The sequence below is a fragment of the Salmo salar genome, chromosome ssa17, assembly GCF_905237065.1.
Source record: "Salmo salar chromosome ssa17, Ssal_v3.1, whole genome shotgun sequence".
NCBI classification, from domain to species: Eukaryota; Metazoa; Chordata; class Actinopteri; order Salmoniformes; family Salmonidae; genus Salmo; species Salmo salar.
This window is the reverse complement of record NC_059458.1, coordinates 24,093,287-24,109,547: the sequence shown is the minus strand read 5'-3', so window position 1 is coordinate 24,109,547 and position 16,261 is coordinate 24,093,287. Positions and strand designations below refer to the sequence as shown.

The window sequence follows — 16,261 nt, the reverse complement described above, 5'->3', positions numbered from 1 at the left end:
AGAAAAGCTACGAGAGGAGGGAAAGAGAGAGAGATCAATGAAAATACCAGTTAAACACTGACTTCCTTTGAAATTGCAAAGAAGAATGAGTTTCATCTTTGTTGCCTGTCACATCCTGTGCCCTTGCAGTGGAATTTGTTCTCAAGCCAAGACACATTATGGTGGTTACAATGTACGATATCGCTGAGAATTGATTTAATACCAAACAAAACTATACACAGAAACAGAAACAGACACACAAACATTGTATAGCTTACTTAAGTGTTTAGAGTACTGCTTCCTCTGTTGTGTTTTAAGACTCAGGCCGATCAAAGGGAGAATCAGGGCCGTACTATTTCTGGGCTGAGGCGAGGGTGTCCATCTCTGGTCCTCTAAGGTACTGGTTGCAGTTTGGGTCTCCCCTCACGGTCGGTGCTGATGGGATGGGCCGACCGGTGTGTGGGTTGACGCACCAGCACTCCCCCCTCTGGCCGTGCAGAGACATCTTACACTGAAACACAGAATGAACATGTGTTTGTGTGTGTGTGTGTGTGTGTGTGTGTGTGTGTGTGTGTGTGTGTGTGTGTGTGTGTGTGTGTGTGTGTGTGTGTGTGTGCGTGTGCGTGTGTGTGTGGGTGTGAGCGTGTTTCTGTGTGTGGGTTTGAGAGCATGCGGGTGCATGTGTGTGTGCACTTGGCCATTCATGCATGTGTGTGTGTGTGTCAATAGAAGTGCTAGGTTATGGCCTCTCTCCTCAGCATTACTGTAATGTTGCCTAATATTGGCATTGTAGTGATGTGCTGTGGGTTGAGTAGAGGGTGTGTGTGTGTGTGGATGCTCCCGGGCCATGGAGAAAGAGTGAGTAGTCACCTGTTTGAGGTTATACTGCCCTCTCTTGTCACAGTTGGGGATGTGCAGGGTGTAGTCACCTGTTTGAGGTTATACTGCCCTCTCTTGTCACAGTTGGGGATGTGCAGGGTGTAGTCACCTGTTTGAGGTTATACTGCCCCCTCTTGTCACAGTTGGGGATGTGCAGGGTGTAGTCACCTGTTTGAGGTTATACTGCCCCCTCTTGTCACAGTTGGGGATGTGCAGGGTGTAGTCACCTGTTTGAGGTTATACTGCCCCCTCTTGTCACAGTTGGGGATGTGCAGGGTGTAGTCACCTGTTTGAGGTTATACTGCCCCCTCTTGTCACAGTTGGGGATGTGCAGGGCATACAGGTCTTCCAGTGGGCCTCGGTTATCTCTGAAGGGCATCTTAGATATTCTCTCCAGCACCTGGTCCAGCTCCTGCTGACACTGAACCTACATAACACAACAGGCAACACCAGTCACATGATTAATAGCCTGGGAAATCTCAGACCTTGAAGCAACAGGCAACACCAGTCACATGATTAATAGTCTGGGAAATCTCAGACCTTGGAGCAACAGGCAACACCAGTCACATGATTAATAGTCTCTGACTATTACATTGGGGCCGAGCTCCCTGCCATCCAGGACCTCTATACCAGGCGGTGTCAGAGGAAGGCTCTAAGAATTGTCAGACTCCAGCCACCCAAGTCATAGACTGTTCTCTCTGCTACCGCACGGCAAGTAGCACCGATGCACCAAGTCTGGAACCAACAGGACTCTGAACTTCTACCCCCAAGCCATGAGACTGCTAAATAATTATTTGAATAGTTAACCAAATAGCTACCCGGACTTTCTGCATTGACCTTTTTTGCACTAACGGTTTTGACTTGTCACATACGCTGCTGCTACTGTTTACTATCTGTTAGCTTATTTCTAGCTATATGTACATATCTACCTCAATTCCGGGGAGGGTGCTCTTCAGAATATATTACGAGTTTAGTTTGGAAGGGCTTAAAATGCAGACAGGATTTCTGCTCGTGAAAAACAACGTTGTAAACTTGTAACGCTAACGTTAGCTGTCATGGCACAAGCAAACAACTTACTTGCCAAAGACACTAATTGAAAATATCTAGCTAAGATACCGATTTTGTGTCCGGTGGTAGGCTAATGTTTGCGTCAGGACATGAACGGAAAGGCTCTGGACTGATTTCCTGCTCGAGTCCCATTTCCGCCTCTTGTCCCAACCGATGCTGGTACAGTCAACAGACATGTGTGCTGGAACACTGGAGACATTGTGGGAGGCAAACCGTCAGCCTAGGGAGACTACATGATTAATGACCCAGCAATACCTTCAGACCACTGTTTGAGAAAATAAATAAAACATTCTCCAAAGTCATCTACAAAGGTTAAGAGCTTGATTCTCGGAGGAATAATAATCCACAGGAAATGAAATGAACAGCACTACCAAAATATAGAATACAATTATTAATTCACATGAAAATGAATACCCCCCCCCCTTAAAAGATTTAGATGCACTATTGTAAAGTGGTTGTTCCACTGGATATCATAAGGTGAATCCACCAATTTGTAAGTCGCTCTGGATAAGAGCGTCTGCTAAATGACTTAAATGTAAATGTAATAATGTTTCCCTCACAGGTATAACTGAGAGTAAATTATATTTGCATGACTAATTCTATTCATGGATTATTGCCAAAGCACCTGATCGCCCTCTTTCTCTAGGTGTTATGGCTTCATCAATAGTAAAACTGATTGGAATGTTCATTTTTTTGCACTTACAGTCTCTCCTGATGGGTTTTGATGTGTTGCCAAGACTCGCTAATATCCGGGGCAAATGGTTCTATTTTAAACTTGGCATCCGTGAAATGCCAAAATCATTATCCTCAAGGAAAATCACTCAATGTGGGAAAATAAGTGCTGGTAGTAGTTTATAATAAAGCATTTATAATAGATTAGTAAACCATTTACTCACGTCTGCTGGAATGTCTACCAATGGCATGTCCATCTTTTTGTGAGAAATTACACTGGTCACTCAAAACATTTACAAAGCATTTATAAAGTATAAATAGCGCTCACTTTAAATGAGGCCACACAAAAACACTTAGCTAATGATCAGTAGACGGTTTATAAGGACCGATATTAAACGTCTTATGAACGATCGTGTTCATTATTATGACATAGTTATTCATAAATATGTGAATACCTGGCTTACTAACATTTACAAATGTGGGCGTAAATGCTTTATTACAAGGTGTTATTATAAAGCGCTACCAAAGTATTTTCCTAGATCGGTCTACAACAGGACGCCAGGCTCGACTTCAAGGAAACAATACAGAGTTTTCAACAGTAGGGTCTTGTACTGTCATGTGTGAAACATTTACACCTTCCCCATGGTCACGTTCAGTACGCTTCAAATGGGGGCAAACGTTGTCAAACGGAGGGCTATCTTGTCCAATAGAAATGCTTATCTACATTTTACTATTCAAAAAGCTGGCCTTAAGACATTGTTAGCTGCTAGACACCATCAGGTCTGCTCCAGGAGATGGCAGCAGTGCACTAGGTTCTGTTAAGACTGACTCCTTCCTAAAGGGACATGGACACTGCTAATCATGATCCCAGGTTCACTAACCGTTTACTAACAGATTCGACCCACTAATGGTCTTGGTTTACCAAGGCAGCGTCTCAAATGGCACCCTATTCCCTATATAAGGCACTACTTTTAACCAGGGCCCATATTAAGGGAATAGGGTGCTATTTGGGATGTAGCCTAACTGTTTACTACTAGGTGTTTACTAACCTGCTTGCCGCGGGGAGTTTTGGGGTCCTCCGGCTTGTTACTCTTCATCTTGGTCTTCATCTCCTGTCGGTGCTGGCGCATAGCGTTCTCCTTGGGCCCCAGCCATGGGTTGTCCTTAGTGGCCTTCCTCACCGGGGGGATCTCTGTCAGGCCTGTGTCCAGGAGGTCCACCACCTCCCCTGAGGGACAGACACGCATGCAGACACAGATGCATGCACAGACTCACACACATGCACATATGCATACACGCGCACACACGCACACACACACACACACACACACACACACACACACACACACGCACACGCACACGCACACGCACACGCAAGCACACACACATACAAACACAGTCAAAACAGCTCTATGGAAACCAGTTCCATTAAATGAATTGATCGTTCATTACAACACTGTCATAACATTGTGGTTATATTGTCATTACATCACAGAAAAGCTCAACCATTTGAATGATTAAGTATACTGCACATTCCTTCATGAAATGAGAAATGATTAGGCCAGCAGGTTGGCTTTAGTACATTTGGCAATGGCATACATGGTGAATTTTTCAGCGGAAATAGATACATCTTTAAAGGTGCAATATTATGGACCTTTTTCTAAAATATTGTGAAATATTATTATTTATTTATTTTTTCCATTTTAACTTCCAAGAATGAGAACCAATAGTGAACATATGATTCTGTCTGTGTACACTCCAGGTTTATTGGCCACTGAAGAGCTGAAGACTTTTCTGTTACCTCTGGGGCACCTTCATTGCTATGACGAGTGTTCTCTTCACCTCCAATGTCAAGGCATGTCATGAAAGGGCACTAGCTCATTTTCATGTTCGACTGATTAGAACGAAAGCTTGAACAGCAACCACCCAGAACTAACACACCACACTATCTGGGGAAGGGAGGTAGAAGTCCTCAGCTGTTTGACCAGACAACGTGTGGTTAAACATCAACCTCTGAAAGCCTCTTTCCAAACAGATATGCGAACAAACAATGCAGGGGGCCTGGCCCTGCGAGTCCACTAGCTGTCCATGCTATTCCTGACAACAGACAAAGCGGTGGCTGAGGGCCCACTAGCAGCTCTCCCAGGGCTCTGGGACCGTCAAAATGGAAGAATAACAGAAACGGCAGGGGGGAGGAAACAGTTGGCTGGACCTTGTTTTGAGGAAATCTTAGATGAATAACCTTTCAGAGTAATGTATTGTTTACAAACTCTCTGTACTGTCAGGCTGTTCAGTGACATTCCACTATTAACAACAGAGGGGGGATAGTTTATAAGATATAAAGATATAACATCGTTGCAACGTAAGCTTAACTTTCTGAAATTTCGAGACGTGTAGTCCACTTGTCATTCCAATCTCCTTTGCATTAGCGTAGCCTCTTCTGTAGCCTGTCAACTATGTGTCTGTCTATCCCTGTTCTCTCCCCTCTGCACAGGCCATACAAACGCTTCACATCGCGTGGCCGCTGCCACTCTAACCTGGTGGTCCCAGCGCGCACGACCCACGTGGAGTTCCAGGTCTCCGGCAGCCTCTGGAACTGCCGGTCTGCGGCCAACAAGGCAGAGTTCATCTCAGCCTATGCTACCCTCCAGTCCCTCGACTTCTTGGCGCTGACGGAAACATGGATTACCACAGATAACACTGCTACTCCTACTGCTCTCTCCTCGTCTGACCACGTGTTCTCGCATACCCTGAGAGCATCTGGCCAGCGGGGTGGTGGCACTGGAATCCTCATCTCTCCCAAGAGGACATTCTCTCTTTCTCCCCTGACCCATCTGTCTATCTCCTCCTTTGAATTCCATGCTGTCACAGTTACCAGCCCATTCAAGCTTAACATCCTTATCATTTATCGCCCTCCAGGTTCCCTTGGAGAGTTCATCAATGAGCTTGACGCCTTGATAAGTTCCTTTCCTGAGGATGGCTCACCTCTCACAGTTCTGGGTGACTTTAACCTCCCCACGTCTACCTTTGACTCATTCCTCTCTGCCTCCTTCTTTCCACTCCTCTCCTCTTTTGACCTCACCCTCTCACCTTCCCCCCCTACTCACAAGGCAGGCAATACGCTTGACCTCATCTTTACTAGATGCTGTTCTTCCACTAATCTTATTGCAACTCCCCTCCAAGTCTCCGACCACTACCTTGTATCCTTTTCCCTCTCGCTCTCCTCCAACACTTCTCACTCTGCCCCTACTCGGATGGTATTGCGCCGTCACAACCTTCGCTCTCTCTCTCCCGCTACTCTCTCCTCTTCCATCCTATCATCTCTTCCCTCTGCTGAAACCTTCTCCAACCTATCTCCTGATACTGCCTCCTCAACCCTCCTCTCCTCCCTTTCTGCATCCTTTGACTCTCTATGTCCCCTATCCTCCAGGCTGGCTCGGTCTTCCCCTCCTGCTCCGTGGCTCGACGACTCATTGCGAGCTCACAGAACAGGGCTACGGGCAGCCAGCGGAAATTGAGGAAAACTCGCCTCCCTGCGGACCTGGCATCCTTTCACTCCCTCCTCTCTACATTTTCCTCTTCTGTTTCTGCTGCTAAAGCCACTTTCTACCACTCTAAATTCCAAGCATCTGCCTCTAACCCTAGGAAGCTCTTTGCTACCTTCTCCTCCCTCCTGAATCCTCCTCCCCCTCCCCCCCCTCCTCCCTCTCTGCGGATGACTTCGTCAACCATTTTGAAAAGAATGTTGACGACATCCGCTCCTCGTTTGTTAAGTCAAACGACACCGCTGGTCCACTTTCTACCACTGGTCCTGCTCACATTGCCCTACCCTATGCTTTGACCTCTTTCTCCCCTCTCTCTTCAGATGAAATCTTGCGACTTGTGACGGCCGGCCACCCAACAACCTGCCCGCTTGACCCTATCCCCTCCTCTCTCCTCCAGACCATTTCCGGAGACCTTCTCCCTTATCTCACCTCGTTCATCAATTCATCCTTGACCACTGGATACGTCCCTTCCGTCATCAAGAAAGCGAGAGTTGCACCCCTTCTCAAAAAACCTACACTCGATCCCTCCGATGTCAACAACTACAGACCAGTTTCCCTTCTTTCTTTTCTCTCCAAAACTCTTGAGCGTGCCGTCCTTGGCCAGCTCTCTTGCTATCTCTCTCAGAATGACCTTCTTGATCCAAATCAGTCAGGTTTCAAGACTGGTCATTCAACTGAGACTGCTCTTCTCTGTGTCACGGAGGCTCTCCGCACTGCTAAAGCTAACTTTCTCTCCTCTGCTCTCATCCTTTTAGACCTATCTGCTGCCTTTGATACTGTGAACCACCAGATCCTCCTCTCCACACTCTCCGAGTTGGGCATCTCCGGCGCGGCCCACGCCTGGATTGCGTCCTACCTGACAGGTCGCTCCTACCAGGTGGTGTGGCGAGAATCTGTCTCCTCACCACGTGCTCTCACCACTGGTGTCCCCCAGGGCTCTGTTCTAGGCCCTCTCCTATTCTCGGTATACACCAAGTCACTTGGCTCTGTCATATCCTCACATGGTCTCTCCTATCATTGCTATGCAGACGACACACAATTAATCTTCTCCTTTCCCCCTTCTGATAACCAGGTGGCGAATCGCATCTCTGCATGTCTGGCAGACATATCAGTGTGGATGACGGATCACCACCTCAAGCTGAACCTCGGCAAGACGGAGCTGCTTTTCCTCCCGGGGAAGGACTGCCCGTTCCATGATCTCGCCATCACGGTTGACAACTCCATTGTGTCCTCCTCCCAGAGTGCTAAGAACCTTGGCGTGACCCTGGACAACACCCTGTCGTTCTCCACTAACATCAAGGCGGTGACCCGATCCTGTAGGTTCATGCTCTACAACATTCGCAGAGTACGACCCTGCCTCACACAGAAAGCGGCGCAGGTTCTAATCCAGGCACTTGTCATCTCCCGTCTGGATTACTGCAACTCGCTGTTGGCTGGGCTCCCTGCCTGTGCCATTAAACCCCTACAACTCATCCAGAACGCCGCAGCCCGTCTGGTGTTCAACCTTCCCAAGTTCTCTCACGTCACCCCGCTCCTCCGCTCTCTCCACTGGCTTCCAGTTGAAGCTCGCATCCGCTACAAGACCATGGTGCTTGCCTATGGAGCCGTGAGGGGAACGGCACCTCCGTACCTTCAGGCTCTGATCAGTCCCTACACCCAAACGAGGGCACTGCGCTCATCCACCTCTGGCCTGCTGGGCCCCCTACCTCTGAGGAAGCACAGTTCCCGCTCAGCCCAGTCAAAACTGTTCACTGCTCTGGCACCCCTATGGTGGAACAAGCTCCCTCACGACGCCAGGACAGCGGAGTCAATCACCACCTTCCGGAGACACCTGAAACCCCACCTCTTTAAGGAATACCTGGGATAGGATAAAGTAATCCTTCTACCCCCCCCCCCCCGCCAAAAGATTTAGATGCACTATTGTAAAGTGGTTGTTCCACTGGATATCATAAGGTGAATGAACCAATTTGTAAGTCGCTCTGGATAAGAGCGTCTGCTAAATGACTTAAATGTAAAATGTAAATGTTGGCCGGCCCTTAAGTGAAGTGTATTCTACACTAAGGAAGGAGCAAGAGGGGTCCCTCTGATGTTTACAATCCAGAAGATATATAATATGTAATACCTACATGTTTCAAACAGACCACCATAATCCCTGTGCCTAAGATAGCGAAGGTAACCTGCCTAATTGATTACCGCCCTGTAGCACTCACGTCGGTAGCCATGAAGTGCTATGAAAGGCTGGTCATGGCTCACATCAACACCATCTTGCCAGAAACCTTAGATCACTCCAATTTGCATACCACCCCAACAGATCCACAGATGATGCAATCTTAATCGCACTCCACACTTCCCTTTCCCACCTGGACAAAAGGAACACCTATGTGAGAATGCTGTTCATTGACTACAGGTCAGCGTTCAACACCATAGTGCCCACAAAGCTCATCACTAAGCCAAGGACCCTGGGAGTAAACACCTCCCTCTGCAACTGGATCCTGGACATCCTAACGGACAGTCCCCAGGTGGTAAGGGTAGGCAATAACACATCTGCCACGCTGATCCTCAGGGGTGCGTGCTTAGTCCCCTCCTGTACTCCCTGTCCACCCACGACTGCATGGTCAAGCACGACTTCAACACCATCATTAAGTTTGCTGACGACACAACAGTGGCAGATCAGCCCTACTCGTGAAACTATCAGATCTAACTTCAGCTCTCCTCATGAAACTATCAGATCTAAACCTTTAACTTCAGCTCTCCTCATGAAACTATCAGATCTAACTTCAGCTCTCCTCGTGAAACTATCAGATCAAACTACAGCTCTCCTCATGAAACTATCAGATCTAAACCTTTAACTTCAGCTCTACTCGTGAAACTATCACATCTAACTTCAGCTTTCCTCATGAAACTATCAGATCTAACTTCAGCTCTCCTCGTGAAACTATCAGATCTAACTTCAGCTCTCCTCATTAAACTATCAGATCTAACTTCAGCTCTACTCGTGAAACTATCAGATCTAACTTCAGCGAAACTCGTGAAACTATCAGATCTAACTTCAGCTCTCCTCATGAAACTATCAGATCTAAACCTTTAACTTCAGCTCTCCTCATGAAACTATCAGATCTAACTTCAGCTCTCCTCGTGAAACTATCAGATCTAAACCTTTAACTTCAGCTCTCCTCATGAAACTATCAGATCTAACTTCAGCTCTCCTCATGAAACTATCAGATCTAACTTCAGCTCTACTCGCGAAACTATCAGATCTAACTTCATCTCTACTCGTGAAACTATCAGATCTAAACCTTTAACTTCAGCTCTACTCATGAAACTATCAGAGCTAAACCTTTAACTTCAGCTCTACTCATGAAACTATCAGATCTAAACCTTTAACTTCAGCCCTCCTCATGAAACAATCAGATCTAACTTCAGCTCTCCTCATGAAACTATCAGATCTAAACCTTTAACTTCACCTCTACTCATGAAACTATCAGATTTAAACTTTAACTTCAGCTCTCCTCATGAAACTATCAGATCTAAACCTTTAACTTCAGCTCTCCTCATGAAACTATCAGATCTAAACCTTGTAACTTCAGCTTTCCTCATGAAACTATCAGATCTAAACCTTTAACTTCAGCTCTACTTGTGAAACTATCAGATCTAACTTCAGCTCTCCTCATGAAACTATCAGATCTAAACCTTTAACTTCAGCTCTACTCATGAAACTATCAGATCTAACTTACCTCTAACTTCAGCTCTCCTCATGAAACTATCAGATCTAAACCTTTAACTTCAGCTCTCCTCATGAAACTATCAGATCTAACTTCAGCTCTCCTCATGAAACTATCAAATTTAACTTCAGCTCTCCTCATGAAACTATCAGATCTAAACCTTTCACTTCAGATCTCCTCATGAAACCATCAGATCTAACTTCAGCTCAACTCATGAAACTATCAGATCTAACTTCAGCTCTCCTCATGAAACTATCAGATCTAAACCTTTAACTTCAGCTTTCCTCGTTAAACTATCAGATCTAAACCTTTAACTTCAGCTCTCCTCATTAACCTATCAGATCTAAACCTTTCACTTCAGCTCTCCTCATTAAACTATCAGATCTAAACCTTTAACTTCAGCTCTACTTGTGAAACTATCAGATCTAACTTCAGCTCTCCTCATGAAACTATCAGATCTAACTTCAGCTCTCCTCATGAAACTATCAGATCTAACTTCGGCTCTCCTCATGAAACTATCAGATCTAACTGCAGCTCTCCTCATGAAACTATCAGATCTAACCTTAGCTCTCCTCATGAAACTATCAGATCTAACTTCAGCTCTCCTCATGAAACTATCAGATCTAACTTCAGCTCTCCTCATGAAACTATCAGATCTAACTTCAGCTCTACTCGTGAAACTATCAGATCTAACTTCAGCTCTCCTCATGAAACTATCAGATCTAACATCAGCTCTCCTCATGAAACTATCAGATCTAAACCTTTAACTTCAGCTCTGCTCATGAAACTATCAGATCTAAACCTTTAACTTCAGCCCTCCTCATGAAACAATCAGATCTAACTTCAGCTCTCCTCATGAAACTATCAGATCTAAACCTTTAACTTCACCTCTACTCATGAAACTATCAGAATTAACTTCAGCTCTCCTCATGAAACTATCAGATCTAAACCTTTAACTTCAGCTCTACTCATGAAACTATCAGATCTAAACCTTTAACTTCAGCTCTACTCATGAAACTATCATATCTAAACCTTTAACTTCAGCTTTCCTCATGAAACTATCCGATCTAATCCTTTAACTTCAGCTCTACTTGTGAAACTATCAGCTCTAACTTCAGCTCTCCTCATGAAACTATCAGATCTAAACCTTTAACTTCAGCTCTCCTCATGAAACTATCAGATCTAACTTCAACTCTCCTCATGAAACTATCAGATCTAACGTCAGCTCTCCTCATGAAAATATCAGATCTAAACCTTTAACTTCAGCTCTCCTCATGAAACAATCAGATCTAACTTCAGCTCTCCTCATGAAACTATCAGATCTAAACCTTTAACTTCAGCTCTACTCATGAAACTATCAGATCTAAACCTTTAACTTCAGCTCTCCTCATGAAACTATCAGATCTAAACCTTTAACTTCAGCTCTCCTCATGAAACTATCAGATCTAACTTCAGCTCTCCTCATGAAACTATCAAATTTAACTTCAGCTCTCCTCATTAAACTATCAGATCTAAACCTTTCACTTCAGGTCTCCTCATGAAACGATCAGACCTAACTTCAGCTCAACTCATGAAACTATCAGATCTAACTTCAGCTCTCCTCATGAAACTATCAGATCTAAACCTTTAACTTCAGCTTTCCTCGTTAAACTATCAGATCTAAACCTTTAACTTCAGCTCTCCTCATTAACCTATCAGATCTAAAGCTTTCACTTCAGCTCTCCTCATTAAACTATCAGATCTAAACCTTTAACTTCAGCTCTACTTGTGAAACTATCAGATCTAACTTCAGCTCTCCTCATGAAACTATCAGATCTAACTTCAGCTCTCCTCATGAAACTATCAGATCTAACTTCGGCTCTCCTCATGAAACTATCAGATCTAACTTCAGCTCTCCTCATGAAACTATCAGATCTAACCTTAGCTCTCCTCATGAAACTATCAGATCTAACTTCAGCTCTCCTTATGAAAGTATCAGATCTAACTTCAGCTCTCCTCATGAAACTATCAGATCTAACTTCAGCTCTCCTCATGAAACTATCAGATCTAACTTCAGCTCTACTCGTGAAACTATCAGATCTAACTTCAGCCCTACTTGTGAAACTATCAGATCTAACTTCAGCTCTCCTCATGAAACTATCAGATCTAACATCAGCTCTCCTCATGAAACTATCAGATCTAAACCTTTAACTTCAGCTCTACTCATGAAACTATCAGATCTAAACCTTTAACTTCAGCTCTCCTCATGAAACTATCAGATCTAAACCTTTAACTTCAGCTCTACTCATGAAACTATCTGATCTAAACATTTAACTTCAGCTCTACTCATGAAACTATCAGATCTCAACCTTTAACTTCAGCTCTCCTCATGAAACTATCAGATCTAACCTTTAACTTCAGCTCTCCTCATGAAACTATCAGATCTAATCCTTTAACTTCAGCTCTACTTGTGAAACTATCAGATCTAACTTCAGCTCACCTCATGAAACTATCAGATCTAACTTCAACTCTCCTTATGAAACTATCAGATCTAACTTCAGCTCTCCTCATGAAACTATCAGATCTAACTTCAGCTCTCCTCATGAAACTATCAGATCTAAACCTTTAACTTCAGCTCTCCTCATGAAACTATCAGATCTAAACCTTTAACTTCAGCTCTCCTCATGAAACAATCAGATCTAACTTCAACTCTCCTCATGAAACTATCAGATCTAAACCTTTAACTTCAGCTCTACTCATGAAACTATCAGATCTAAACCTTTAACTTCAGCTCTGCTTGTGAAACTATCAGCTCTAACTTCAGCTCTCGTCATGAAACTATCAGATCTAAACCTTTAACTTCAGCTCTCCTCATGAAACTATCAGATCTAACTTCAGCTCTCCTCATGAAACTATCAGATCTAACGTCAGCTCTCCTCATGAAACTATCAGATCTAAACCTTTAACTTCAGCTCTCCTCATGAAACTATCAGATCTAACTTCAGCTCTCCTCATGAAAATATCAGATCTAACTTCAACTCTCCTTATGAAACTATCAGATCTAACTTCAACTCTCCTCATGAAACTATCAGATCTAACTTCAGCTCTCCTCATGAAACTATCAGATCTAACTTCAGCTCTCCTCATGAAACTATCAGATCTAACATCAGCTCTCCTCATGAAACTATCAGATCTAAACCTTTAACTTCAGCTCTCCTCGTGAAACTATCAGATCTAAACCTTTAACTTCAGCTCTCCTCATGAAACTATCAGATCTAAACCTTTCACTTCAGCTCTCCACATGAAACTATCAGATCTAAACCTTTAACTTCAGCTCTACTTGTGAAACTATCAGATCTAACTTCAGCTCTCCTCATGAAACTATCAGATCTAACTTCAGCTCTCCTCATGAAACTATCAGATCTAACTTCAGCTCACCTCATGAAACTATCAGATCTAACTTCAACTCTCCTTATGAAACTATCAGATCTAACTTCAGCTCTCCCCATGAAACTATCAGATCTAACTTCAGCTCTCCTCATGAAACTATCAGATCTAAACCTTTAACTTCAGCTCTCCTCATGAAACTATCAGATCTAAACCTTTAACTTCAGCTCTACTCATGAAACTATCAGATCTAAACATTTAACTTCAGCTCTACTCATGAAACGATCAGATCTCAACCTTTAACTTCAGCTCTGCTTGTGAAACTATCAGCTCTAACTTCAGCTCTCGTCATGAAACTATCAGATCTAAACCTTTAACTTCAGCTCTCCTCATGAAACTATCAGATCTAACTTCAGCTCTCCTCATGAAACTATCAGATCTAACGTCAGCTCTCCTCACGAAACTATCAGATCTAAACCTTTAACTTCAGCTCTCCTCATGAAACTATCAGATCTAACTTCAGCTCTCCTCATGAAAATATCAGATCTAACTTCTGCTCTACTCGCGAAACTATCAGATCTAACTTCATCTCCCCTCGTGAAACTATCAGATCTAAACCTTTAACTTCAGCTCTACTCATGAAACTATGAGAGCTAAACCTTTAACTTCAGCTCTACTCGTGAAACTATCAGATCTAAACCTTTAACTTCAGCTGTACTCATGAAACTATCAGATCTCAAACTTTAACTTCAGCTCCCCTCATGAAACAATCAGATCTAACTTCAGCTCTCCTTATGAAACTATCAGATCTAACTTCAGCTCTCCTCATGAAACTATCAGATCTAACTTCAGCTCTCCTCATGAAACTATCAGATCTAACTTCGGCTCTCCTCATGAAACTATCAGATCTAACTGCAGCTCTCCTCATGAAACTATCAGATCTAACCTTAGCTCTCCTCATGAAACTATCAGATCTAACTTCAGCTCTCCTCATGAAACTATCAGATCTAACTTCAGCTCTCCTCATGAAACTATCAGATCTAACTTCAGCTCTACTCGTGAAACTATCAGATCTAACTTCAGCCCTACTCGTGAAACTATCAGATCTAACTTCAGCTCTCCTCATGAAACTATCAGATCTAACTTCAGCTCTCCTCATGAAACTATCAGATCTAACTTCGGCTCTCCTCATGAAACTATCAGATCTAACTGCAGCTCTCCTCATGAAACTATCAGATCTAAACCTTTAACTTCAGCTCTGCTCATGAAACTATCAGATCTAAACCTTTAACTTCAGCCCTCCTCATGAAACAATCAGATCTAACTTCAGCTCTCCTCATGAAACTATCAGATCTAAACCTTTAACTTCACCTCTACTCATGAAACTATCAGGATTAACTTCAGCTCTCCTCATGAAACTATCAGATCTAAACCTTTAACTTCAGCTCTACTCATGAAACTATCAGATCTAAACCTTTAACTTCAGCTCTACTCATGAAACTATCATATCTAAACCTTTAACTTCAGCTTTCCTCATGAAACTATCCGATCTAATCCTTTAACTTCAGCTCTACTTGTGAAACTATCAGCTCTAACTTCTGCTCTCCTCATGAAACTATCAGATCTAAACCTTTAACTTCAGCTCTCCTCATGAAACTATCAGATCTAACTTCAAATCTCCTCATGAAACTATCAGATCTAACGTCAGCTCTCCTCATGAAACTATCAGATCTAAACCTTTAACTTCAGCTCTCCTCATGAAACAATCAGATCTAACTTCAGCTCTCCTCATGAAACTATCAGATCTAAACCTTTAACTTCAGCTCTACTCATGAAACTATCAGATCTAAACCTTTAACTTCAGCTCTCCTCGTGAAACTATCAGATCTAAACCTTTAACTTCAGCTCTCCTCATGAAACTATCAGATCTAACTTCAGCTCTCCTCATGAAACTATCAAATTTAACTTCAGCTCTCCTCATGAAACTATCAGATCTAAACCTTTCACTTCAGATCTCCTCATGAAACGATCAGATCTAACTTCAGCTCAACTCATGAAACTATCAGATCTAACTTCAGCTCTCCTCATGAAACTATCAGATCTAAACCTTTAACTTCAGCTTTCCTCGTTAAACTATCAGATCTAAACCTTTAACTTCAGCTCTCCTCATTAACCTATCAGATCTAAACCTTTCACTTCAGCTCTCCTCATTAAACTATCAGATCTAAACCTTTAACTTCAGCTCTACTTGTGAAACTATCAGATCTAACTTCAGCTCTCCTCATGAAACTATCAGATCTAACTTCAGCTCTCCTCATGAAACTATCAGATCTAACTTCGGCTCTCCTCATGAAACTATCAGATCTAACTGCAGCTCTCCTCATGAAACTATCAGATCTAACCTTAGCTCTCCTCATGAAACTATCAGATCTAACTTCAGCTCTCCTTATGAAACTATCAGATCTAACTTCAGCTCTCCTCATGAAACTATCAGATCTAACTTCAGCTCTACTCGTGAAACTATCAGATCTAACTTCAGCTCTCCTCGTGAAACTATCAGATCTAACATCAGCTCTCCTCATGAAACTATCAGATCTAAACCTTTAACTTCAGCTCTGCTCATGAAACTATCAGATCTAAACCTTTAACTTCAGCTCTCCTCATGAAACAATCAGATCTAACTTCAGCTCTCCTCATGAAACTATCAGATCTAAACCTTTAACTTCAGCTCTACTCATGAAACTATCAGAATTAACTTCAGCTCTCCTCATGAAACTATCAGATCTAAACCTTTAACTTCAGCTCTACTCATGAAACTATCAGATCTAAACCTTTAACTTCAGCTCTACTCATGAAACTATCATATCTAAACCTTTAACTTCAGCTTTCCTCATGAAACTATCCGATCTAATCCTTTAACTTCAGCTCTACTTGTGAAACTATCAGATCTAACTTCAGCTCTCCTCATGAAACTATCAGATCTAAACCTTTAACTTCAGCTCTCCTCATGAAACTATCAGATCTAACTTC

The 16,261-nt window shown here is 43.1% G+C and overlaps 1 protein-coding gene across 1 annotated transcript in view; it reads right to left on the bottom strand.

The window, feature by feature from the left end:
* Positions 1-333: 333 nt before the first annotated feature.
* igfbp-2a (IGF binding protein 2) overlaps positions 334-16,261 on the bottom strand; it is a gene marked incomplete at its 3' end in the record, with an annotated part of 217,748 nt that continues 201,820 nt past the window's right edge. The window contains 3 exon segments of the mRNA NM_001123625.1: positions 334-490; positions 1,145-1,285; positions 3,648-3,826. Of these exon segments, the coding sequence (NP_001117097.1) occupies positions 334-490; positions 1,145-1,285; positions 3,648-3,826 (477 nt within the window).